The following is a 20,489-nucleotide window of genomic DNA, read 5'->3' on the forward strand; positions in this document are numbered from 1 at the left end:
CTGGAAGCATATGTCGGTACTTACTTCGATAAAGGAGTTCTTTTTTTATAGAATAGGAAGGTGGACGAGCATATGGGCCACCTGATGGTAAGTGGTCACCAAACGCTCTTAGACATTGGCATTGTAAGAAATGTCAACCATCGCTTATAGCCAATGCGCCACCAACCTTAGGAACTAAGATTTTATGTCCCTTGTGCCTGTAATTACACTGGCTCACTCACCCTTCAAACCGGAACACAAAAATATCAAGTATTGCTGTTTTGCGGTAGAATATCTGATGAGTGGGTGGTACCTAAGCAGACGAGCTTGCACAAAGCCCTACCACCAGTAATTTTAGTTCGTAAGATACTGTTATTAATGCTATATGTATATCACCTCACCTCGAGACACCTCGTACCTATAACAAAGGGCGTAAAAGACAAAACTCATTACGAGTACGAAGAAACGAAAATCTAAAGCATTTTATATCAAGAACTAAACTTTTTTGTAATTGTTTTAATATATATAGTTAAGAAGCTTTTGGTTTATATTGTGGTATACTTTTTTGGCTTCTGAGACGTTGGGCATAATCACATTGACTGATTTGTTTCTAATCTAAATGGTTATTGATCGGTAGCACGCAAGAACTCATTATTAAAGTCGACTGAGTTCCTTTGAATTTAGAAACTAGATTTAAAACAACATCAACATATTAATAAATATATACAGTAACAGCCTGTGAATGTCCCACTGCTGGGCTAAGGCCTACTCTCCCTTTTTAAGGAGAAGGTTTTGGAGTTTATTCCACCACGCTGTTCCAATGCGGTGGAAAAATATATACACTCAAAGAAAAAAAATGTGATTGTTCGATATTTCTAGACATCTATTTTTTCTTTTTTTTTTAAATGGGGAAGCTGTAGAAGCAACAGAATTTCATCATAGATTCTAAGCTTCAATAGAGCTCTCATATTAATAAATTGGCAAATAGACTAAGCTCTGCAGCTTTTGCGGTAAAAAAATTAGAATATTGACTGATGTAGATACGGCTCGCCTAGTTTATTTTAGTTATAGGTAATGCAGCCGATATTAATATGATTTTTGTACTGCAGAAGAGGGCAATTCGTGCAATTTATAACCTGGGCCAAAAAGAATCACTAAGATGTAAATTTAAAGAAATTAAAATAAAGACTGTCGCTTCTCAATATATATTTGATAATTTTATGTATGTACGCAAAAACATAAAAGATTTTCCTAGAAATTGTGACGTACATACTGTTAACACCAGGAACAAGTATAAACTTACAACCACTATTACCATTTACACATTATTACACAGGGTTAGTAAGTATTTTATGGGACAATGTATACTCTTTAACAACAGGATCCCAGAAAACGTTCAAAAATATTTAATTGTGAAATTTAAAAGAATCGTTAAGGAACGCTTGTGTGCTATTGGATATTACACAACCAATGACTTTTTAAACGATTGCACACCTTGGGAATGAAACGATCGCCTCGGTAGATTTATGACAATAAATAAGCAAGTGTAACGCTTCTATATTGAATAAAGATTTTTGACTTTGACTTTTGATCTAAATTGAACATGAGTCGTATAAATAATTCAACGAATTCAATATAATAATATAAAAGTGCTCATTCTCACCAGTCCTCTTATCAACGGTGCAGGCAATAAGAGGACTTGTAACACCACATTAAAATAATAATAATATATATATATATATATAGTATATATATATATATACACTGGCATATATATATACATATATATATATATATATATATATATATATATATATATATATATATATATATATATATATACATATATAGCATCTTCCACATTTGGAAATAATTTGTATATTCATTATCAGGGAATCAGAGTCCGTCCATCAGGTCTTAGATAGTGGTAAAGACCGTTTTTATTATATCATTAAAAGAGGGCGAAAAACAATTATCAGTAAGTAGGTTACCAAGAACTTATTCGAGGACTGAACGTTAAAGATCAGTTATCTTTAAATGTTATCTGATTCTATAAATGGGCTTCGTCGCGTGATTTGTTATTTTTATATTTTTCTATTACATAAAATCACAAGAGCGCCGGCGCTCTGCCACTTAATGATCATTAAGACTCGAGTGCTGGCTGGCAATAATTGTTCAAGAAAATATTCCAATAAGTTGGCAGCAACTGATTGGCAGCCTTTATTATTAGTTTAAAATATAACACAAAACGTAAAAATAAAAACGGTGCGACCACACATAATTTAATTACATCGGTTATTAATATTTATATAACAAAATTTTTTACTCGTAATAATCTCTTTTGTTGGTGTTTTTTTTTAATCTTGTATGCGGGCTCATCAGCCTTGCTCAGGCTAAGACCGAGCTTAAGGCGAAGGCTGAAGAGGCCAGGGAAGAGGCGTTCGAGCGCTCGCTCCGGAGTAGGGCTTTCTGGAAGGGCACTCCAAAAGTTGTTTTGGATCTGGAGAAGTCTGCATCGGATGTCACGGGAGATTCTACGAAGCTGGGCGTGGAGAAACTTCGCGCGCAAGCTGACCGTAACGCAGCCCTCATTTTAGAGGTGGCGCTGAAATCGTCCAACTTAAAAGGAGGGTTTGTGTCAACATTGAGGGAGTCCACGGCCTCTCTCCAGGGTATTGTTGATGCCCTGGCTTCTAGGACGGAAGCGGAGGAGACCCGCCGGCTTCGCGCGGATAACGGACGCCTTCGCAAGGAAACAGAGGACTTAAAGTCGGAGCTAAAAGCCCACCGCCGTGAGTTTACGGAGATGCGAACAACGGTGGCAGCGGCTGCCGCCGGAGCTCGTTCTGCGCCTGGTCCGGGAACTGTTTCTCCACCCAGGCGAGTTTGTCCCTCCACAGATGGCCTCTCGCTCTGTGATAGAAGACCAAGTGGCTCCACCACTGATCACGGAGCGAGAAATGGAGATGGCCCTCGGCCGCTTCGGCATATAGGCCGATAATGCTGCTGAACGAGACGGCCGTTGAACGATCGACGCCTTGAACGCCCTGAAGACTCGGACCACGAAAGCAGTGGCCCAGGGGCAAGTGGTCCTGGCGGTGTCGTTAGACGTTGCAAACGCCTTTAACAGTCTCCCATTCGAGACGATCAGGGAGGCACTCCGATACCAAGGGGTGCCGATCTATCTGAGGAGACTCTTGGAGGCGTACCTCCAGGACAGGGAGGTCGTATGGGCAGGAGTCGACGGGAAATTGGTCCGGCGTCGGGTAGGCTGCGGCGTTCCACAGGGGTCGGTCCTCGGCCCAATTTTGTGGAACGTGGCTGTGGCTTTGATTGGCTTCTGAAGGCACCCGTCCTTCCCGGTATGGGGGTGTTCTGTTACGCAGACGACACCCTCATTACCGCGACGGGGCGGGACTTTGGGGAGGCGGCCCGCCTGGCCAAAGTTGGAACAACTTTGACCGTGGACGGAATGGAAATACTGGGCCTGAGAGTCTCCATATCCAAAACAGAGGGTCTCCTTTTCCACGGTCCACGGAGAGGCCCCCTTCGGGGGGCGAGCATCACCGTCGGGACGGTGATCAAGGTGCAGGCCCAGATGAAGTATCTGGGCTTGATCCTGGACGGGCGATGGAGCTTCAGACAGCACTTCGTGTAACTCAGCCCGAAGCTCATCAACACAGCTGCCGCCTTGGGTGGCGACCCAAGGAGGAGGCGTTTAGGAGGCGTCCTACCCAACGTGGGAGGACCGGGATCGCTATGTCGTCGCCTCTATGCTGGCTTAGTGAGGTCGATGGCACAGTACGGTGCCCCGATATGGGTCGATGCGCTCACTGCTCACAACCGGGCCCTCCTGCGGAGGCCGCAAAGGGTCATAGCGGTAAGAGCGATAAGAAATCATACCAGTGTAGTATACCAGTAGGTATCATACCGTGTCTTGGACAGCGGCGACGCTCCTCCCGGGCGATCCACCCTGGGAACTCCAGGCGGAGGTGCTCGCAGAGGTGTACCGCTTCCGGGCCGAGGCGAGAGACTGCAGCGACCGTCCAGGGTCGGCAGATGTCGAGCGGATCAGGGCTCTAGCCCAACAAGCCCTGATAGCCCGATGGGAGGAAGATCTGAGGTCCCCCACAGCGGGCCTGGCGACAGTGGAGGCGGTACGTCCCCACTTAAGTCGCTGGGTCAAAAGAAAACAAGGCACGCTCTCGTTTAGGTTGACGCAGGTACTCCGGACACGGCTGCTTCGGTAAGTACCTGCACAAGATAGCACGGCCGGAAATGTCACCTTCCTGCCACGAGTGTGGTGCGCCAACCGACACGGCACAACACACCCTGACGGAGTGTGCCGCGTGGGGGCCCCAGAGGCTTTCTCTGGCGGCAGTTGTCGGCGGAGACCTCACCTTGCCGAGCATCATCAACGCGATGCTCGGAAGCGATGAGCGTTGGTCGGAAATGGTCTCCTTCTGTGAAAATGTAATGTCGCAGAAGGAGGCCGCGGAGCGGGAGCGGGAAGAGGACGCCGCTGCAAACCTGCTCCGCCGAAGAAGACTGGGGAGAAGAATGAGGCGCTATGCGCACCTTCTCCCTCCGCCGCAATAGACTTCACTGGGACTAGGGGGTTCTCAGTACCCCGGTAATCCCCCTAGAGAATGGCACATTTGAATTGAACTTCGAACTAGAAAGACGTGTTACAAGCTTCTCTCATTTAAAATTACTTAACTCTTCCGAAACAGCCTGTGAATGTCCCACTGCTGGGCTAAAGGCCTCCATTTCTCCAGGAGAACATTAAAAAGGATCCAACACGATTATGGTGGTACCAAAAATACTTACGAAACTGTAAGAACGGCTATCCGAGCTCTCTTTCCTTAGGAGATCGTCAATTCAATAATCCTACAGAAATGTGCACGGGATTCTGTGAGTTCTTCGAAAGTGTTTTCGCCAAGCGTAATGGTAATGCTTACAGCACACATATCCAAGAGCCTAATACAAATGATACTATTTGTAACCTCAACATTGACAAAGAATTAGTTTATAAAATACTTAAAGACTACTTCCTGCTCCTTTTTTTATATCCAGGATATAAAAAAAGGAGCAGGAAGTGACAGAATCCCAGCCATATTCTACAGTAAATGTGCTAAAGCATTGGCAGAGCCACTGTCAATAATATATAATAAGTCTGTCAATGTATTTAGCGCTTTTCCAACGAAATGGAAGGAAGCACTAATCATACCAATTCATAAATCAGGACCAAGGAAAAAAATAGAAAATAATAGACCCATTTCCATATTAAATACAATAAGTAAAATCTTTGAAAGAATTGTTTATAAGGCGATCGTACCTATTATCCATAACTCAATACCCGTACAACAACATGGCTTTATGGAAAAACGATCAACGGTAACAAACTTATCACTATTTACTGATTTTGTTTACATGGCAATGGACAATAGAGAGCAAGTAGATGTAATATATACCGACTTTCAAAAGGCGTTTGACAGAGTAGACCATGATATACTAATGCAAAAGCTTCAAGAACTTGGAATCAAAGGTGACTTGCATAGGTGGTTTTGTTCCTATATATCAAAAAGGCAGCAAGCAGTTGTTATAGGTAGTGCTCGTAGTGACTTCATATACGCAACTTCAGGGGTCCCACAGGGATCACTATTAGGTCCGTTACTGTATAACGTATACTTGTATGATATATTTAATTGTTTTAAGCACTCCCGTTTTTTACTATTCGCAGATGATAAAAAAGTTTATAAAGTAATAAGTAGCACATCTGACTGCATTGAATTGCAACGTGACCTTGATAATCTTTCACATTACTACGAAAAAAATAAAATAACGATTAATATTAAAAAAACAGTAAAAATAACATTTTCTAGGAAGTATAAAAATATTGAATATAACTATAATATTGATAACAAGCCGATACAAGAAGTTAAATCAGTGCGTGACCTTGGAATTCAATTAGACTCTAAATTATTGATGGCAGAGCATATAGAACTCATTACTGATAAGGCATATAAGCAATTAGGCTATATTAAACGTATATGTCAATCTTTTAATAATATTGAATGCATAAAAATTTTATATTTTACTTATGTACGTTTTATTCTAGAATACTGTTGTAGTATATGGTCTCCGAATTATATAACTTACAAAGAAAAACTGGAGAGAATACAAAAAAAGTTCATAAAATTTCTTTGCTTCAAGGACTTTAAAGAATTTAACGATTATGTTGATATATGTAAACAATATAATATTGAAACTTTAGAAACGAGACGACGACATTACGATATGTATATGCTACATGCAATAATAACCGGAGATATAGATTGCAACGATTTATTGAGCGTTTTGTATTTAAGAGTTCCTAATCGCCGCACACGTCACACAGCACTATTCCACACGCCTGAGCTAAACACTAATTATGCACACAACTCTGTCCTTAATCGCATGGTCCACACATATAATTCAAAATACTCAGAAATAGATCTGTTCAGCATGTCAAAACTAGCTTTTAAAAAAGCTATAATTAAAAAAGATAAAAATTCATTATAACACTCACACTCACACACATACACGCACATATTGGATTCCCACCCGTAAACAGTTTTACTTTTACTACCGTCTTCTAGTTATTAATATGTTTAAGTTACCCGTGTAATCCTATTTTGGTTTTAATTATATGTTATATAATAGTCAATATATCAACTTATGTATAAAAACTGTTGGATTACCAAATAAATAAATAAATAAATAAATAAATGGAGGCCTGCATACGCAGGCCGCCCGTGAGAGCGTCGCGGTAGCATGCGCAAGCGATCCCGTTGCGCTCCTCGTTATGACGGAAAGGGTACCGCTGGTTTTTTAGTGGGTATTCCGTTGTTCGGGGCGCACTCGGCGCCTCGGACATCGGCGAGCCCCACATACCCCCCCACTGTTCCCGTGGGGGAAACGAGTAATGCGTTTTTCCAGCGTAAAAAACGTACTACTGTAATATAGGAGGCTGATTTCTTTACTTGAAATATATGCATAGTAAATATAATTGATTAATAAACGAAGCATATATTTTGAATGAACAAAACCGAAGTTCTTTAGTTCCAAGGGCGGGGCAAAATTCATTGCTTTTCTTTAATTAAAATACAAATTATACGAATACTATTAATAAAATAAAAAATATTTTTACTGGTGGTAGAGCTTTGTGCAAGCTCGTCTGGGTAGGTACCACCCACTCATCAGATATTCTACCGCAAAATAGCAGTACTTGGTATTGTTGTGTTCCGGTTTGAAGGGTGAGTGAGCCAGTGTAATTACAGGCACCAGGGACATAACATCTTCTTCCCAAGGTTGGTGGTGATGTAAGCGATAGTTAACACTTCTTACAATTCCAATGTCTATGGGCGTTGGTGACCACTTACCATCAAGTGGCCCATATGCTCGTACGCCTTCCTATTCTATAAAAAAAAGAATACGTATCGTATTTCAATTATCTATCTATATTTCTTACAATGTCTAAGTGAAGATGTGACAAGAAGCGATCCTATTTAAAGAAAACTGTTGCTTTTTTTTTATTTTACCTATTTAGTTTACCTATTTAGTTGACTTCCCATTGATCAGATGTCTTTTTGAATAACGTCAGCTTGCAAATAAATATTTGGTGAAAGAAATGTTACTGAATCTGCTTGTGAACGCCATTTCGTTTTTTTGTTTCTGTGATTGTTTTCAATTATGTTAAAAAAACAGTTATTGCGCCAGCAATTAACATGATATAATCCTTAATGAAGTGTAAATGACGTTAAGAGACAAGATAAAGATTTATCTCAAAAAAGATAGAATAGCTCTATCTTATTTAAATAAACTGGTATGCGATGTTTTAAAAATAACACTTTGCTAATCTTAGCACAACCCACGTAACATATACAATCATCTTAGATTGCATATCTTAGGATTTGAACCGAATAATCTATTGCTTTCAATTTTAAATAGTCCGATAACTGGAACACGAAAAACTTAATCAGAAATTGCTCGTTCAAATTCGTACAACTGAATAATATTTTATTACTTATATCTTGCCCGTTGGTGAAGTAAAACATTGTGAACAGCTTAATGTGTCGGAACAACTCAATGCTATCATGAAGAGCCAACATTCCGTAGCGTGGTGATACCTAAAAACCTTGTCTGTGCATGTCGAATAAAGATATGTGTCTCGTAGTGTAGCAGAGGAGATGGAAACGAAAGATTCAAAGCTAGGAGGACATGAGGTCTCCTACCTTCTGCCTGGAGATGAAGGCGGCTTGGCCTACCTCCGACCGTTGGGCCAATAGGCGACATAGTGTACACACATTTAGTCTGAGGCAAGTAGTTACCGGACACGGCTTTGTTGGTGAACACCTGCATCAGCTGGCAAAGTGGAAGAAGTCACCTGCTCTCAATTTCAAAACGTTTATATTCGAACAACAGTGGTAATCAACTACATATCATAAACTTAGTCTACCCTGACGATACGAGTAGACATCATAATTGGTGCATTAATAAGCACGTTATTATTGTAATCATTTGAAGGTGTCATAAACGTAAGCAGCTCATATTAAAAGGCTTAGAGTATTGTAACGTTAAGTACAATGCGATTTCGAAAAATACGACACGTTTTTATTGGGACGTTTACGAATTATGTCTCGTACACAATTATATGCGTTTCTTAAATATTTAGCAACCAGACATTAGTCGTATTTTACCTCAACTACTCGTATTAAAGATTACAGTTAGAAAAACTCCTCTCCCCAGTTTAAGTTACTTCAATATTTATTACTAAGTTACCCAACTCACAAAATCGACACTATTCTTTAAATCTAAGATTTGAATGTTTTTGCATTTTTAATCTAAGGTTTGGTTATCTTTACTCGCTTTACATTGGAATATAATGTAGAGAGCACTAGTGCAAGTGTCATTGCACTGCTCTTATAGTAAGAAAATAAAAATTGCTCCCAGTAGATAATGTAAATATATTATTTTATGAGCGTTCTTGATCATACAGATATGTTTTTACGATGACATATGTTAAGTTTACGAACTTTCTGATCAAAATAAGTGTCACTCTTTTTATACATTTTTATAGCTGTTTCAGCGCCGTGTCGCAATAATGTCGCTTTATATTCAAATCGGTTGTAAATATACTTCATACGAGTTATTCTTTGACGATATCGCTAAGTACAATTGCAATATTTTTTTTTTATAGAATAGGAAGGCGGACGAGCATATGGGCCACCCGTTGGTAAGTGTTCACCAACTCCTATAGACATTGGCTTTGTAAGAAACTTTAACCATCGCTTACATCACCAATGCGCCACCAACTTTGGGAACTAAGATGTTACGTCCCTTGTGTCTGTAATTATATGTATAATAGTTCGTGGGTATAGTTTTGCTATTGCCTTAGAAGCGAAATGAAGTCAGATTGTGTCTTGAATATTTTCCAGTGGCGCCCGTCGTGGTTGTAATCATTTGAGCTTATATATTTGCCAGGGAGGCAAATAACTCTTATGGTAAGTAATAGTAATAGAGTTCAAACGCGACGACAGCCTGTAAAGTCGGGAAGAATGTTCTGCACCAGCCGCCCCCGCCTTGCCGGCCCGCAAGATGCCTCTTCACGCCTTTGAAGGAACCCAGGTTGTAAGAGGAGGGGAACATGTCAGTTGGTAAAGAATTCCATTTTTTGGAAGTGCGACAAAGAAAGAAGTTGCCAAATGTCTTTGTGCGCGATGGAATTGATGTCACAGTTAGGCGGTGGCATCGAGAGCCAGCTCGCGTAGACTTCTATTTATTTTCTAACAATTCTATCCTTAAAAAAAACATAATTTTACATCATACGTACGCGCTCGGTTCTGTCTTGTCTCTCGGAAACCATGCCTTATCCAGGGGATACACACAATGTGGATAGCCCAGAATACAATTATGAAATCGATATATCGTGGATATTCTACGTGGTAACAGCAATATAATAGGAGTAGGGCTTTGTGAATTCCCGTCTGGATGGTACCACTCTCCTGGTAGTTATTGTACAATTCGTTGTTTCGCTTTGTTCTGTTTGAATCAGTGTAATTAAAGGCACAAGGGTCATCGTAAATCACGTTTGCAGCGCATTAATTGAGTAAAATGTTGTTTGTATTTCTTACAACGCCAGTGTCTATGACCAATGTGACCTTAACTTACTCATTTGCTAAATGCACAAACAGACAATAAATATTGTTGAAAAGGTTTTTTTAATGACCTTAGTTTTATATTTATATGAAAATGAATTTCATTATTGTAATGAAATATTTTTGAACGTTGAAAATTAAAATAAAATAACTTTAAACAAAATCTAATTACAGACACGTCAGTCAACCTAGACTAGACGTCGGGGGATTGTCATAAATACCACTTGTTCAAATAATGTATACACAAATTACCCCTAAGTACATAGAGATAGCAGCGTATTTAGCTTGCACGGGTCGAATGGCACACCGCAGGAACAAGCAAGGCGAAAATAGATCACAGTGGGAGAAAAATCAGGTGCATTTAAGCTAACGAACATTTCGTTCGTAAGTATGTACATATTTTGATAATAAAGTAGGTAAAAAAAATGTTTTAAGTTAAACGGTTTTATTTGAAAAGAAAGATAAAAATGATGTAGATATTGCACTAAAAGTTTAAAAAAATAGTTAGGTCCTAGGAACAAGTCGTCACATTCAAGGGCATTGATCAGACTCCAAAATAAAATCGTGGGGCGTAGCGTAACTTGAGTAAATATACGTAACGTAGCCTAAGAAATATACGTAACGTAACTTGAATAAATATATACACACTTAAATTGTATTGTACGAAAATTAGATAAAAACTTGGCTTCTAGAAATGAAATAGAGATTTGTATGAATGAGAAATTTGTATGATTCGATAAGCTAATCTCGCTTATACCAGAGGGTTTTGAATTGAAGAAGTTTTATGCGATACTAACTTCAGTCATCACGATACGATCCTAAGTAACGGTACATAAATTAATGTCAATAAATATGTTAATCTCTAGGTATGTGGAAAAGAACAGACGAACGCCTCCTAAATGTCTCTACCGTATATTAAAAATTGTAAACAATTATATATGTATATATTTATAGCCCATTCCAATCAAAGACAAATAAAGATAAGCAAACCCTATATACATATTCCATGCGATTTTCTACCAGCTCTGCAATATTATACACAATTCAGTACAGACAGTCCTTGATGAAAATATATTTATTCATAATACAACACTTATATTCAACTGAACTTCCACAGTTTCGATAACAACTTCGCCGACATTCAAGACAAGGTTTTTTTTTGTGAATCCATAATAAAAATCATAGATTTATACACACAAGATCTCGATCAATGTAAAAGTTGTTCATTTGTAATGGTTGGAATAGACTATAGACAAAAAAAAAACGCCGGCCACTCAGGTCAAGAAATTTTTCTTTTCCGAACCGGTGGTCATTTTTACTCCGACTTCTATCACTGACAGAATCACTGGATTACTTTCTATATTCAAAAAAGGGAATTTGAATGTAGTAATCCGCGTCTCTATGAAAGTCATAACGCGTGTCCTGGCCACCTCAAAAAATATAATTAGAGAAAACCAATAAATATAATCACGTTAATAAAATGTATATATTTTTCTTATTAGTGTTATAATATATAAAAACTAACTTTATTGAAGGCAAGGGAGTGCGACGGCACAGATGACGGTATTAAAGAGTGTCATGCCGTTTGTCGTCGCGGCACACGAATCGGCCTTGCCCCCAAGGCGCGCTCATAGAAATTTCACATTAAAAATCATTTTACGGGACGTTCTATCGTAGATATCAAATAAAACAGTGCCGTACAGTGCTGTGTCCGTGTGCATAAAATCGCCCATAAAGTATATTCTATATTTGATTTGTAATAAAGTCATTCCTTTTGATGTCAATGCACTGCTGTTGCAAGCTAGGTGGAGTACGTTGCTATGTCCCTTACACCTATAAATATAAGACTCATTTATTTTATCTTTTGTTACTGAACAATAGGATGCTTGGAGAAAATATTACCAATTATGTTACCAACCCACACAATTCTGTACAAGATTTTTATTTCTAAACTATCCAGCCATAGCATAACCCGGATTACTTTTCTACGGTATAATTATATGCAAAAATCTCTGTTCCTACTATTTTAATAATATTTTATAACATCCATAAGCGTCATCTGTTTTTAACATATAAAAACTATTTCTTAAATATATTTCTTTATCAGCGCCATCTGTTGACAATAGTGAAAACTATATGAAAAAGATCGCGTTTAAGCGTACATCAGTGCTCGGATATCGGTCTCTTTATTTAAAAAGCAATCGCTTAACTAGATGGCGCTGTCAATAAAACGCAAACGTTGGTATTTATAGTCAAATAATTTACTAAAAATAAATCCTTTTGATTTGGCAATTGAAGACATTTGAAGATTATAAATGGAATGATATGAGTAACGAAATATTTGTAGAGTGTTGACAGAGTAATCTATATGAATAGATTATGACTGTACCAATTATATTTTTATCGTAACAATAGGTACACTATGTTGTATGAACGAAAAAACTTATTACTAAAAAAACTTTTATTTTATCTACTTTATTTAAACTTATATCGGATATTATATCGGATATTATTTATTTGTACTAGAAAATAATTTATGCACAAACAATTTAGTATGTACGAACTAATTTTATTTATAGTACAAAATCTATTTATTAGGGAGTTGGCGAGCAAAATTTATACATATTATTCACCCATGTGGCAGACATTGTTTATTGTGATAATTATAGTTACTAGAAAACATTAAGAACCAACTCTTAGCAAGATTAGAGACGGACTTTAAGGATGTTTATTATAGGAATGACTTATCTTAGATTGAATGACATGAAATGACATGAATGACATTAATGGGTAAGGAAGGTATGTCTCATTATATAAATCAAATTGTACTTTATTCGAGAAGCCCTTTGCGAGCACTATTATATAATTAAAAAATAAAATGTAAAGCCAGTTTGCAAATACCTACTGAGGAGGAAAGAAAGAAACTCAATAGTTAATATTTTTAACAGCTCAAATTATATACGATTAAATAAACTACGCAGGAGATATTATAGTGCACGAGTGTGTGCACAAACACAGGTGCACTCTCTATTCCCTAACTCCCATAATCCGATAGGTCGGCAATCCGACACGACCGGAAAGAGTTCAGGCGCAGGACCAAAGGCTTTACGTGCTTTCCGAGGCACGGTAGTGTACACACTTCCAATTTCTGACAGAAAAACCTAATAGCTTTTTATTGGCCCGACCTGGAAATTGAAGCCAGCACCTCCGCCACCAACCTTGGGAACTAAGATTTTATGTCCCTTGTGCCTGTAATTACACTGGCTCACTCACCCTTCAAACCGGAACACAACAATAACAAGTACTGCGATTTTGCGGTAGAATATCTGATGAGTGGGTTGTACCTACCCAGACAAGCTTGCACAAAGCTCTACCACCAGTAATAAATATACAATCAATTGAATTCAATAGAAGTAAGTGGTGAGAAATCTAAAGTGAGGAGGACTTCAGTAAATCTGTGGGTACCTGTAGGATCTAATTTCTCTTCCTTGATTATATGATTGACTTGTTATATGACAAGATCAGATATCTGATATAGGTAATGAATATGATATATATATATATATATATATATATATATATATATATATATATATATATATATATATATCAGTATATATATATATATACTGATAGCCTTAGCAGTATATATATATATATATATATACTGCTAAGGACGCCCTTTCAATTTTTATAATAATCTTCAATGAATATATGTATTGTGACCACGTGAACAAGGCCGTCTGTCTACGTTAGAAGTCATTATTATTGCATTAAGTATCTATGAAGTGTCATAAGTATATAGTTAGATAAATCAACTATGGTATAAAAATACCAACTAGATTATATTACCACATCTTTAAAGCACGTGAAATGTCGACGGGCCAGTTGGCGTGGTTGGTAGATACTTGCCTTTCACGTCGAAGGTTGTGGGTTCCATTCTCACCCAGAACAGACATTTGTGTGCATGAACATGTCTGTTTGTCCTGATTCTGGGTGTATTTATCTATATAAGTATATATTTACAAAAGAAAAGTAGTATATGTAGTATATCAGTTGTCCGGTTTCCATAGTACAAACTCTGCTTAGTTTGGGATCAGATGGCCGATATTATAATCAAAACCATACAACTGTGCCAATCATATAAAAATGTACAACAAATTTAATGTACATATAATATTATATGTATAATTTGTTATTAATTTAATATTGTATGTACGTGATCGTTACTTTAGTAGCTGTGTCAATAAAATTACGAACTATCATTTTTAGTTAACATTTTCTTTCATAAATATAAAACAAATCTGCAAACAAACTATTTTACCAACATATGAAATGTTGGTTATATCGTTGTTGTCGAAATTTGGCGTCATTTTATGTTTTGTGTTTTAATTTTGACGAAGATTATTGTGATCTAAATTAATTTAAAAAAGTATGATTCTAAGCATTAAATATTGTCCTAGGACAGTATTTAGGAATAGATACTTTGGATGTGTATGTTGGTTCATTAACACCCTACGGGCGACTATTGCGTTTAGCAAATTTATATTCACTGATTGAGATACCATTTACGGAACCAAGAAGGATTTGATACCTTCGCTCTTCTAGGCTAAAGCAAAATTGCCACGTCCTACTCGCTATTAAGCCCGAAAGAGTAAATAAACTATAAGAAATAAAGTTATACGAGGCGCTAAATATGGACAAATTTTTGCGTAGGTACCCTTTACCATCGAAGAGCCGGGCCCCTTGACCTATTGGTAAATCCGCACCTGTCTGGAACCATGCTTCATATTTATATTATATCATCCTACATATCCTATTATGTCTACGAACCATCTACAAATTTAGCTCTAAAGCGAATTGCACGTCTTTTACGTCATCATCCGATTTACTCGCGATCATCGAGCTGTCTATTAGAAGTTATATATGGTTTGTTTGTGCATCAAAATAACAGTGTAAATAGTAATCCGTAATAAAGATGTGTCGTATTACCGAACCGTTGAATCGTGAATGAGAGGGTAATCTTAGAGGGTCTGCACCTAAACTTGTCTACTGTCATACCTCCAGCGCAGTTTCAAGGATTAGTCAATCCTTGAAATTGGTCGCTGTGATCGAAATTCGATGACGTCATTAATAGCATTAAAACTATATATTCGAAAGCTGATTAATTGTTCTAACATATACAGTTTCTTCATTAATTAGAAATTGACGTAGAATTAGAGTATGGGGAATCCCCCCAAAAACCAAAGAAGGAAGTTGTCAGAATATTGTATTAGTTCACAATCACGTTTTATTTACGCATTTATGTGTATTTAATGATTATTTTTAATCTGTGATTCATTTTTTGGTCAGCAGACGTAAATGGTACTTACTAAAAACACTATTAAGTTAATTCAAGATCAAAGATCGTTTGTTATATACACAGAAGATTTAAGTAATAAAAACTTTGTATTTTCTTAAGACTAACGCTTTTTTATGCTTATGTTAAAATCGGGCAAGCAAGAGGGATTCCTGAGGAGACGGAAATTAAACTTAGAATTTTCCCTGAACTTTTTCTGTAGTGTATAGGATGATAGGACAGAAAATACCGTAGTGTATGCAAAAACAGATGCGATATATCTATTTATGAAACCAGTCTTCCTAAAATTAAACCAGCTTAACCTAAGGCCACACAAGCTATATACTCGTATCATTAATATTGTAGCATGAACTTCTAAAGCAAATCTTGAGGAACATTCTGAAAGAGGGATGGCTTACCTATACAAATAACTCGCTGAAGAAAATACTGCAGTAGTATTTACTTGTAATATGCCAAACATATCTAATAGGTAGGTACATGTTTTATTTGTGATTTTAAGCAGTCACTTACTTCCATATTGCTCTTTAGCGTCGCCGCCCTGGCTCGCTGCTCGCTTAGTCTCCTCGAGCGCAGCGCCGGCACCGCCACTCGGCTCACCCACTCGCCGAATTCTATAACACCACACTCGTCACTACACTTGGTAACACTACGCACCGATGATATTCGATGGACAAAGGGAGGCGTAGCTAAGAATTAGCAATTTTCATTCTAATACCCCAAGAATATTTCAAATGTATCAATTTGACTTTTCACTTTCCTCTGCATTACGCTAGAATCTACATCATTAATGTCCGGTAACTACATTCAAAGTAGAATTAAATTTTTAGATTTATAATAAAAAGAGTCCGAATAAAAACAGTTTCGTAAGTTTCGAAGCCACATGCAAGTGACTTGAAAACTTATGGAAACAACTTTATCAGCTCATTACTCGTAACTCATAAAGTTTTTTTTTTTTTTTTAACTTATATACAATATGAAATACGATTCGATAAATATAGAAACCAGTCATATAGGATAAGAATCTATACAGGAACATATAACCGTAAATTTAATTTTGATAAGACCGATAATATTCTTAGTTACGCCTTACGAGTGGAAATCGAAGCAGTGTAAAAGATGCGTATGTAGAGATATTATTTCGACAAAATAGGATAGATGTCGCGAAATTAAATGCCATTGGTGCTGTTAGTGACGTATGCAAGGTTTAGTGTGCGATTAGTTATATTTAAGGGGATTTATATTGGACTTGGAAATGAATGTTAATATATATATATACGGAAAGGAACTGGGTTCGTGTTCAGAGTTTTGTGTGTAAACAGTATAAAGCGTTGTTTCTTAAAACTAATCTACTTAAGCAGGGACTATAAAATATTATATATGTATATATTTTATATAATACAGTAGGTACAATTAGTGTTTATATAGGTTCTACATTTTTACTTCCGTTGTATGACGAAGTAAATATTTTTTTAGTGTTTTGAAAATCTACTGATATATTTAATTTAGTATTAAGAGATTGTGTTACGCCAAATTCCACACTGCTAGCTTTTAAATAAGGAATCAAAAATAAAAAACGACAATTCACAAATAAATGAATATTTGGAAAATAAAATATATATTTTAAATTTATCTTTCAAGTAACAAATTATGGGAGCTTAAATATACTTCTTAATTATTATTTATTTCTAAGCAAAACTTTTTTTTTATAATTGCAACTTTTTATAACTGCAAATCTTTAAATTTAGCGCACTGACCTATCGCTTCTTTGCTCATGATGTCACGTGTATTGTGTTGGGTGTCCATTGTGTATGTGTTTGTGTGCTTGATTATAATTACGATTGCGTTTAATTGTTTTTCCGATCAATTTTAAGTTCACTTTCAATTATATCACCGACTTGACGTTTCACTCCACAGTTAACTTACGGATTATGGGTAATTGTTTTGCGAATTTGTTATAACTCTTATTAAACATTTAATTCAAATTCTATTACGAAAAATATTTAAGTATTAATACATGATTTGGAAGTTTTGGTGTTTTATTCTTTAAGTTATTTAAGATTTGTTGATCATAATATAATAGCATGATAAATATTGAAACTAGTATCAAGAGCGAAATGCATTCGCTCTGTCAACTTTGCCAAACACATATTGGGCACCTGCACGTAAATAATTCCTCTAAGAATTATTTAATGGTTCGTTATGGATTGCTTTTACAATAGGAATGCATATCAACCAATTGCCAACTAAATCATGCCAAATAAACTGAAGCTATACTTAAAAATATTATTTAATCAACATATTATTGAATGAAAACGAATGAATATAATTCGAGAAAATATGAATGGTTATTTTTATAGAACAGATGGTAGTAAATCAAGGTTACCATTCCCTAGTGGTAGACCCAGTCAAAGTAAGTTTATGAAAAAACAAATCAGAGGCCGGTAGGATTAGTGTAACTAAATGTGAAAAAGAAATGAATGATATTTAAAACTCGACACGAATTTGCGCTCGAAAGAATCTGTCAATAAAAGAAAGGACGTCCGACGACTCTGAAAAGTATTTCGCTCAATGACATCCGAAATTTGTTTACATAAATAGGGATAGGAATGCGATGATATTGTCGTTGACATTCACGAGAACTATAAATCTTAATGTTAAGTGTTGTCGAGTAATATAAACTGCTCGTTTTCTCTCGTTTACATAATAATTGGGAAGATCTTTTTATCTTAATGTTCAGTAACTTATTTTCGTCACGCGGAATAATGGTCATGAACTAAAATTATATCAAGGTCTCTATTCGGATCAGGATCGGAACTGGAATATTTGGCACATTAGACATCCTGTTGTAATCACAATTTTAATGATAAACAAAATATAGACCGTCCAAAAATCTCCATGCTGAAGTGTGAATTTTTTTATATCATATTATATTGAAATAATTTTTTTTTTTTCGCACATAAGATTGTAAATATCTTAAAACTACTTGATGAAAACTGCTATTTGAAACAAGCTAACTAGACCACACACATTAGAAACATATGTAATGAAATATATTAAGTCATTAATTAATAGAAAAAAAGTACAACAGTACATCGATACAGACAATTCAGTTGCATGGAAAGTTACTAATATGTATAACTTATGGTAGAGTAATGGCGGAATGTCATCATCTTAATATCTTCGTATAAATTAGTCGTGTGAATCACAACCCAAAAACGAATGTTGAGACGAGAAATCAAATAGAACAAACACATATACAATTGATAAAATTAGAGACGATACGAATGCGGGTACATTTTAAATTAATTTTCATTCTCAAGAGGTTGAATGGAATTCGAAAATAGATGTGTGGGCAATATCCGCTTTATGACGAGTATTACGCGTGTCTTCTGTAATAGTACGTGTAATGGAGAAATGAAAGTTAAGCTTATAGGCACTAGATTGAACCGTTTTTCATTTCAACTTCCCATCAATTAAAAATCCAGAGCTATGAATCACTCTCGGCATAAAAAAACAACATTTGTAACTGACTCTAAAATAACAAACGAAATATTTTTTCCGTATCCAAATGTCAGTGCACGATGGCGAAGATACGTTTGAAATGTGTAACTCCACTTTTATATGCCACGCTTATCCCAAGAGCTATAAAGTTCATAATCCCTTGAAGACGACGAACGTAACGTTCAAGGGATCGAAAATTACAAGCTATGTATTTAGCATTTATCACCTTAACGATAAGACAATTAGGTTGTTAATCGATTGATAGGATGAGGAAGAAAGTTTGAAACATTTCAGAGCGGATAGACTGGGCTAAATGCGTCCGCGTCTTTGGCACGTCACTGGGGCAAGGACGCCTAGCGCCGATGCATGCAGATTGATTGATCGATTAATCTTAGCTAAGTCCAGACTTCGTTATCTTTGTGCTTGACATTTGGATGATCAAACTGCCGTTAAAAAATCTTTATTTATACGCATTTACTTTTAAAAAATATTACATATTTATACTTAATATATGAGAAAATGTAAGGTCAAGATAAATTTAAACAAAAAATTGGCCGATAAAACTAATCTCTTTAATTTTATACTTCACAAGCTTTGGAACGTAAATATTTTTGACCAAGCACTTGTAAACAAATTCGTTTATAGCAGATACTTGTTGATCACAACAAATTTCAGTTTACAATTGCCTCGTAAAATTCTTGAGATATATAAACACGAGATTATTGGATTTATTGCTGATCAACTATTATTATTCTAATACACTATTTATTCGTTATTTAGCTATAATTTTGAGATTAAATCATAAATTCGATAACTCTATTCACTTCGTTTTTAATGGTTTATTCAACTTCATCAACATCTATTTCTCCGTTTAAATTTTATCGGTTATCAGTTTTAAGTCAGGAAACGAAAATGTAACTACATTTTTATTTAATTTGGTTTTGCAATATTATTCAATATTTCGTAAACGTATAATAAAACGTCACTCGCGGTGAGTGTAAACAATGTTCACGTGTAGGGGTGGGTTAAGGTGACGGGGTTCGGGGTAACGAAACTTTTATTACGAAACGGTTCCGAGTCGTTCGTGAGGTTCGGTCGCGTTAGCGCGTCCGTCGCACGCCGTCACACCACTATGACTGACTCTGACACTGCATTAATCGCTACAATGGATTACATAGCGTTCTTGAACGTATTTCAGAACTTTAAGCAGCCCTATTTTGAAATCTTATGCTATTTTTTTAATATTATTATCAAAACCTATTTTAGTTTGTTTCGGTAGTAGTTCAATAGTCCCAGCGAGAGTCAGTGAAAATAAAAAAAAGCATTTAGGGCTTGTTACCGCTTCGTTTCCTGAAATATGTCGCTTATGCTATCAAAACATTAGTACAATATTGTTATTGTATTTTATTGTATCTTGTTTGAATTATATTAATACGGTCTACGCGGAAAAA

The 20,489-nt window shown here is 36.4% G+C and overlaps 1 protein-coding gene across 6 annotated transcripts in view; it reads right to left on the reverse strand.

Moving 5' to 3' along the window:
• Nucleotides 1–20,191, reverse strand: part of LOC126771012 (obscurin) — a 113,930-nt gene extending 93,739 nt beyond the window's left edge. For 2 of the 6 annotated variants that reach the window (XM_050490737.1, XM_050490710.1), the window contains exons 1-2: nucleotides 20,103–20,191; nucleotides 16,048–16,148 (exon numbers count right to left, since the gene is read on the reverse strand). In XM_050490737.1, coding sequence (XP_050346694.1) covers nucleotides 16,048–16,053 — 6 coding nt within the window. In that variant the 5' untranslated portion in view covers nucleotides 16,054–16,148; nucleotides 20,103–20,191. Of the gene's footprint in view, nucleotides 1–16,047; nucleotides 16,149–17,291; nucleotides 17,506–20,093 lie in introns of those variants that run through there. The other 4 variants (XM_050490719.1, XM_050490727.1, XM_050490691.1 and 1 more) reach the window with 4 other exon arrangements.
• Between the last annotated feature and the right edge of the window lie 298 nt (nucleotides 20,192–20,489).

The sequence above is a fragment of the Nymphalis io genome, chromosome 1 (assembly GCF_905147045.1).
Source record: "Nymphalis io chromosome 1, ilAglIoxx1.1, whole genome shotgun sequence".
NCBI lineage: Eukaryota > Metazoa > Arthropoda > Insecta > Lepidoptera > Nymphalidae > Nymphalis > Nymphalis io.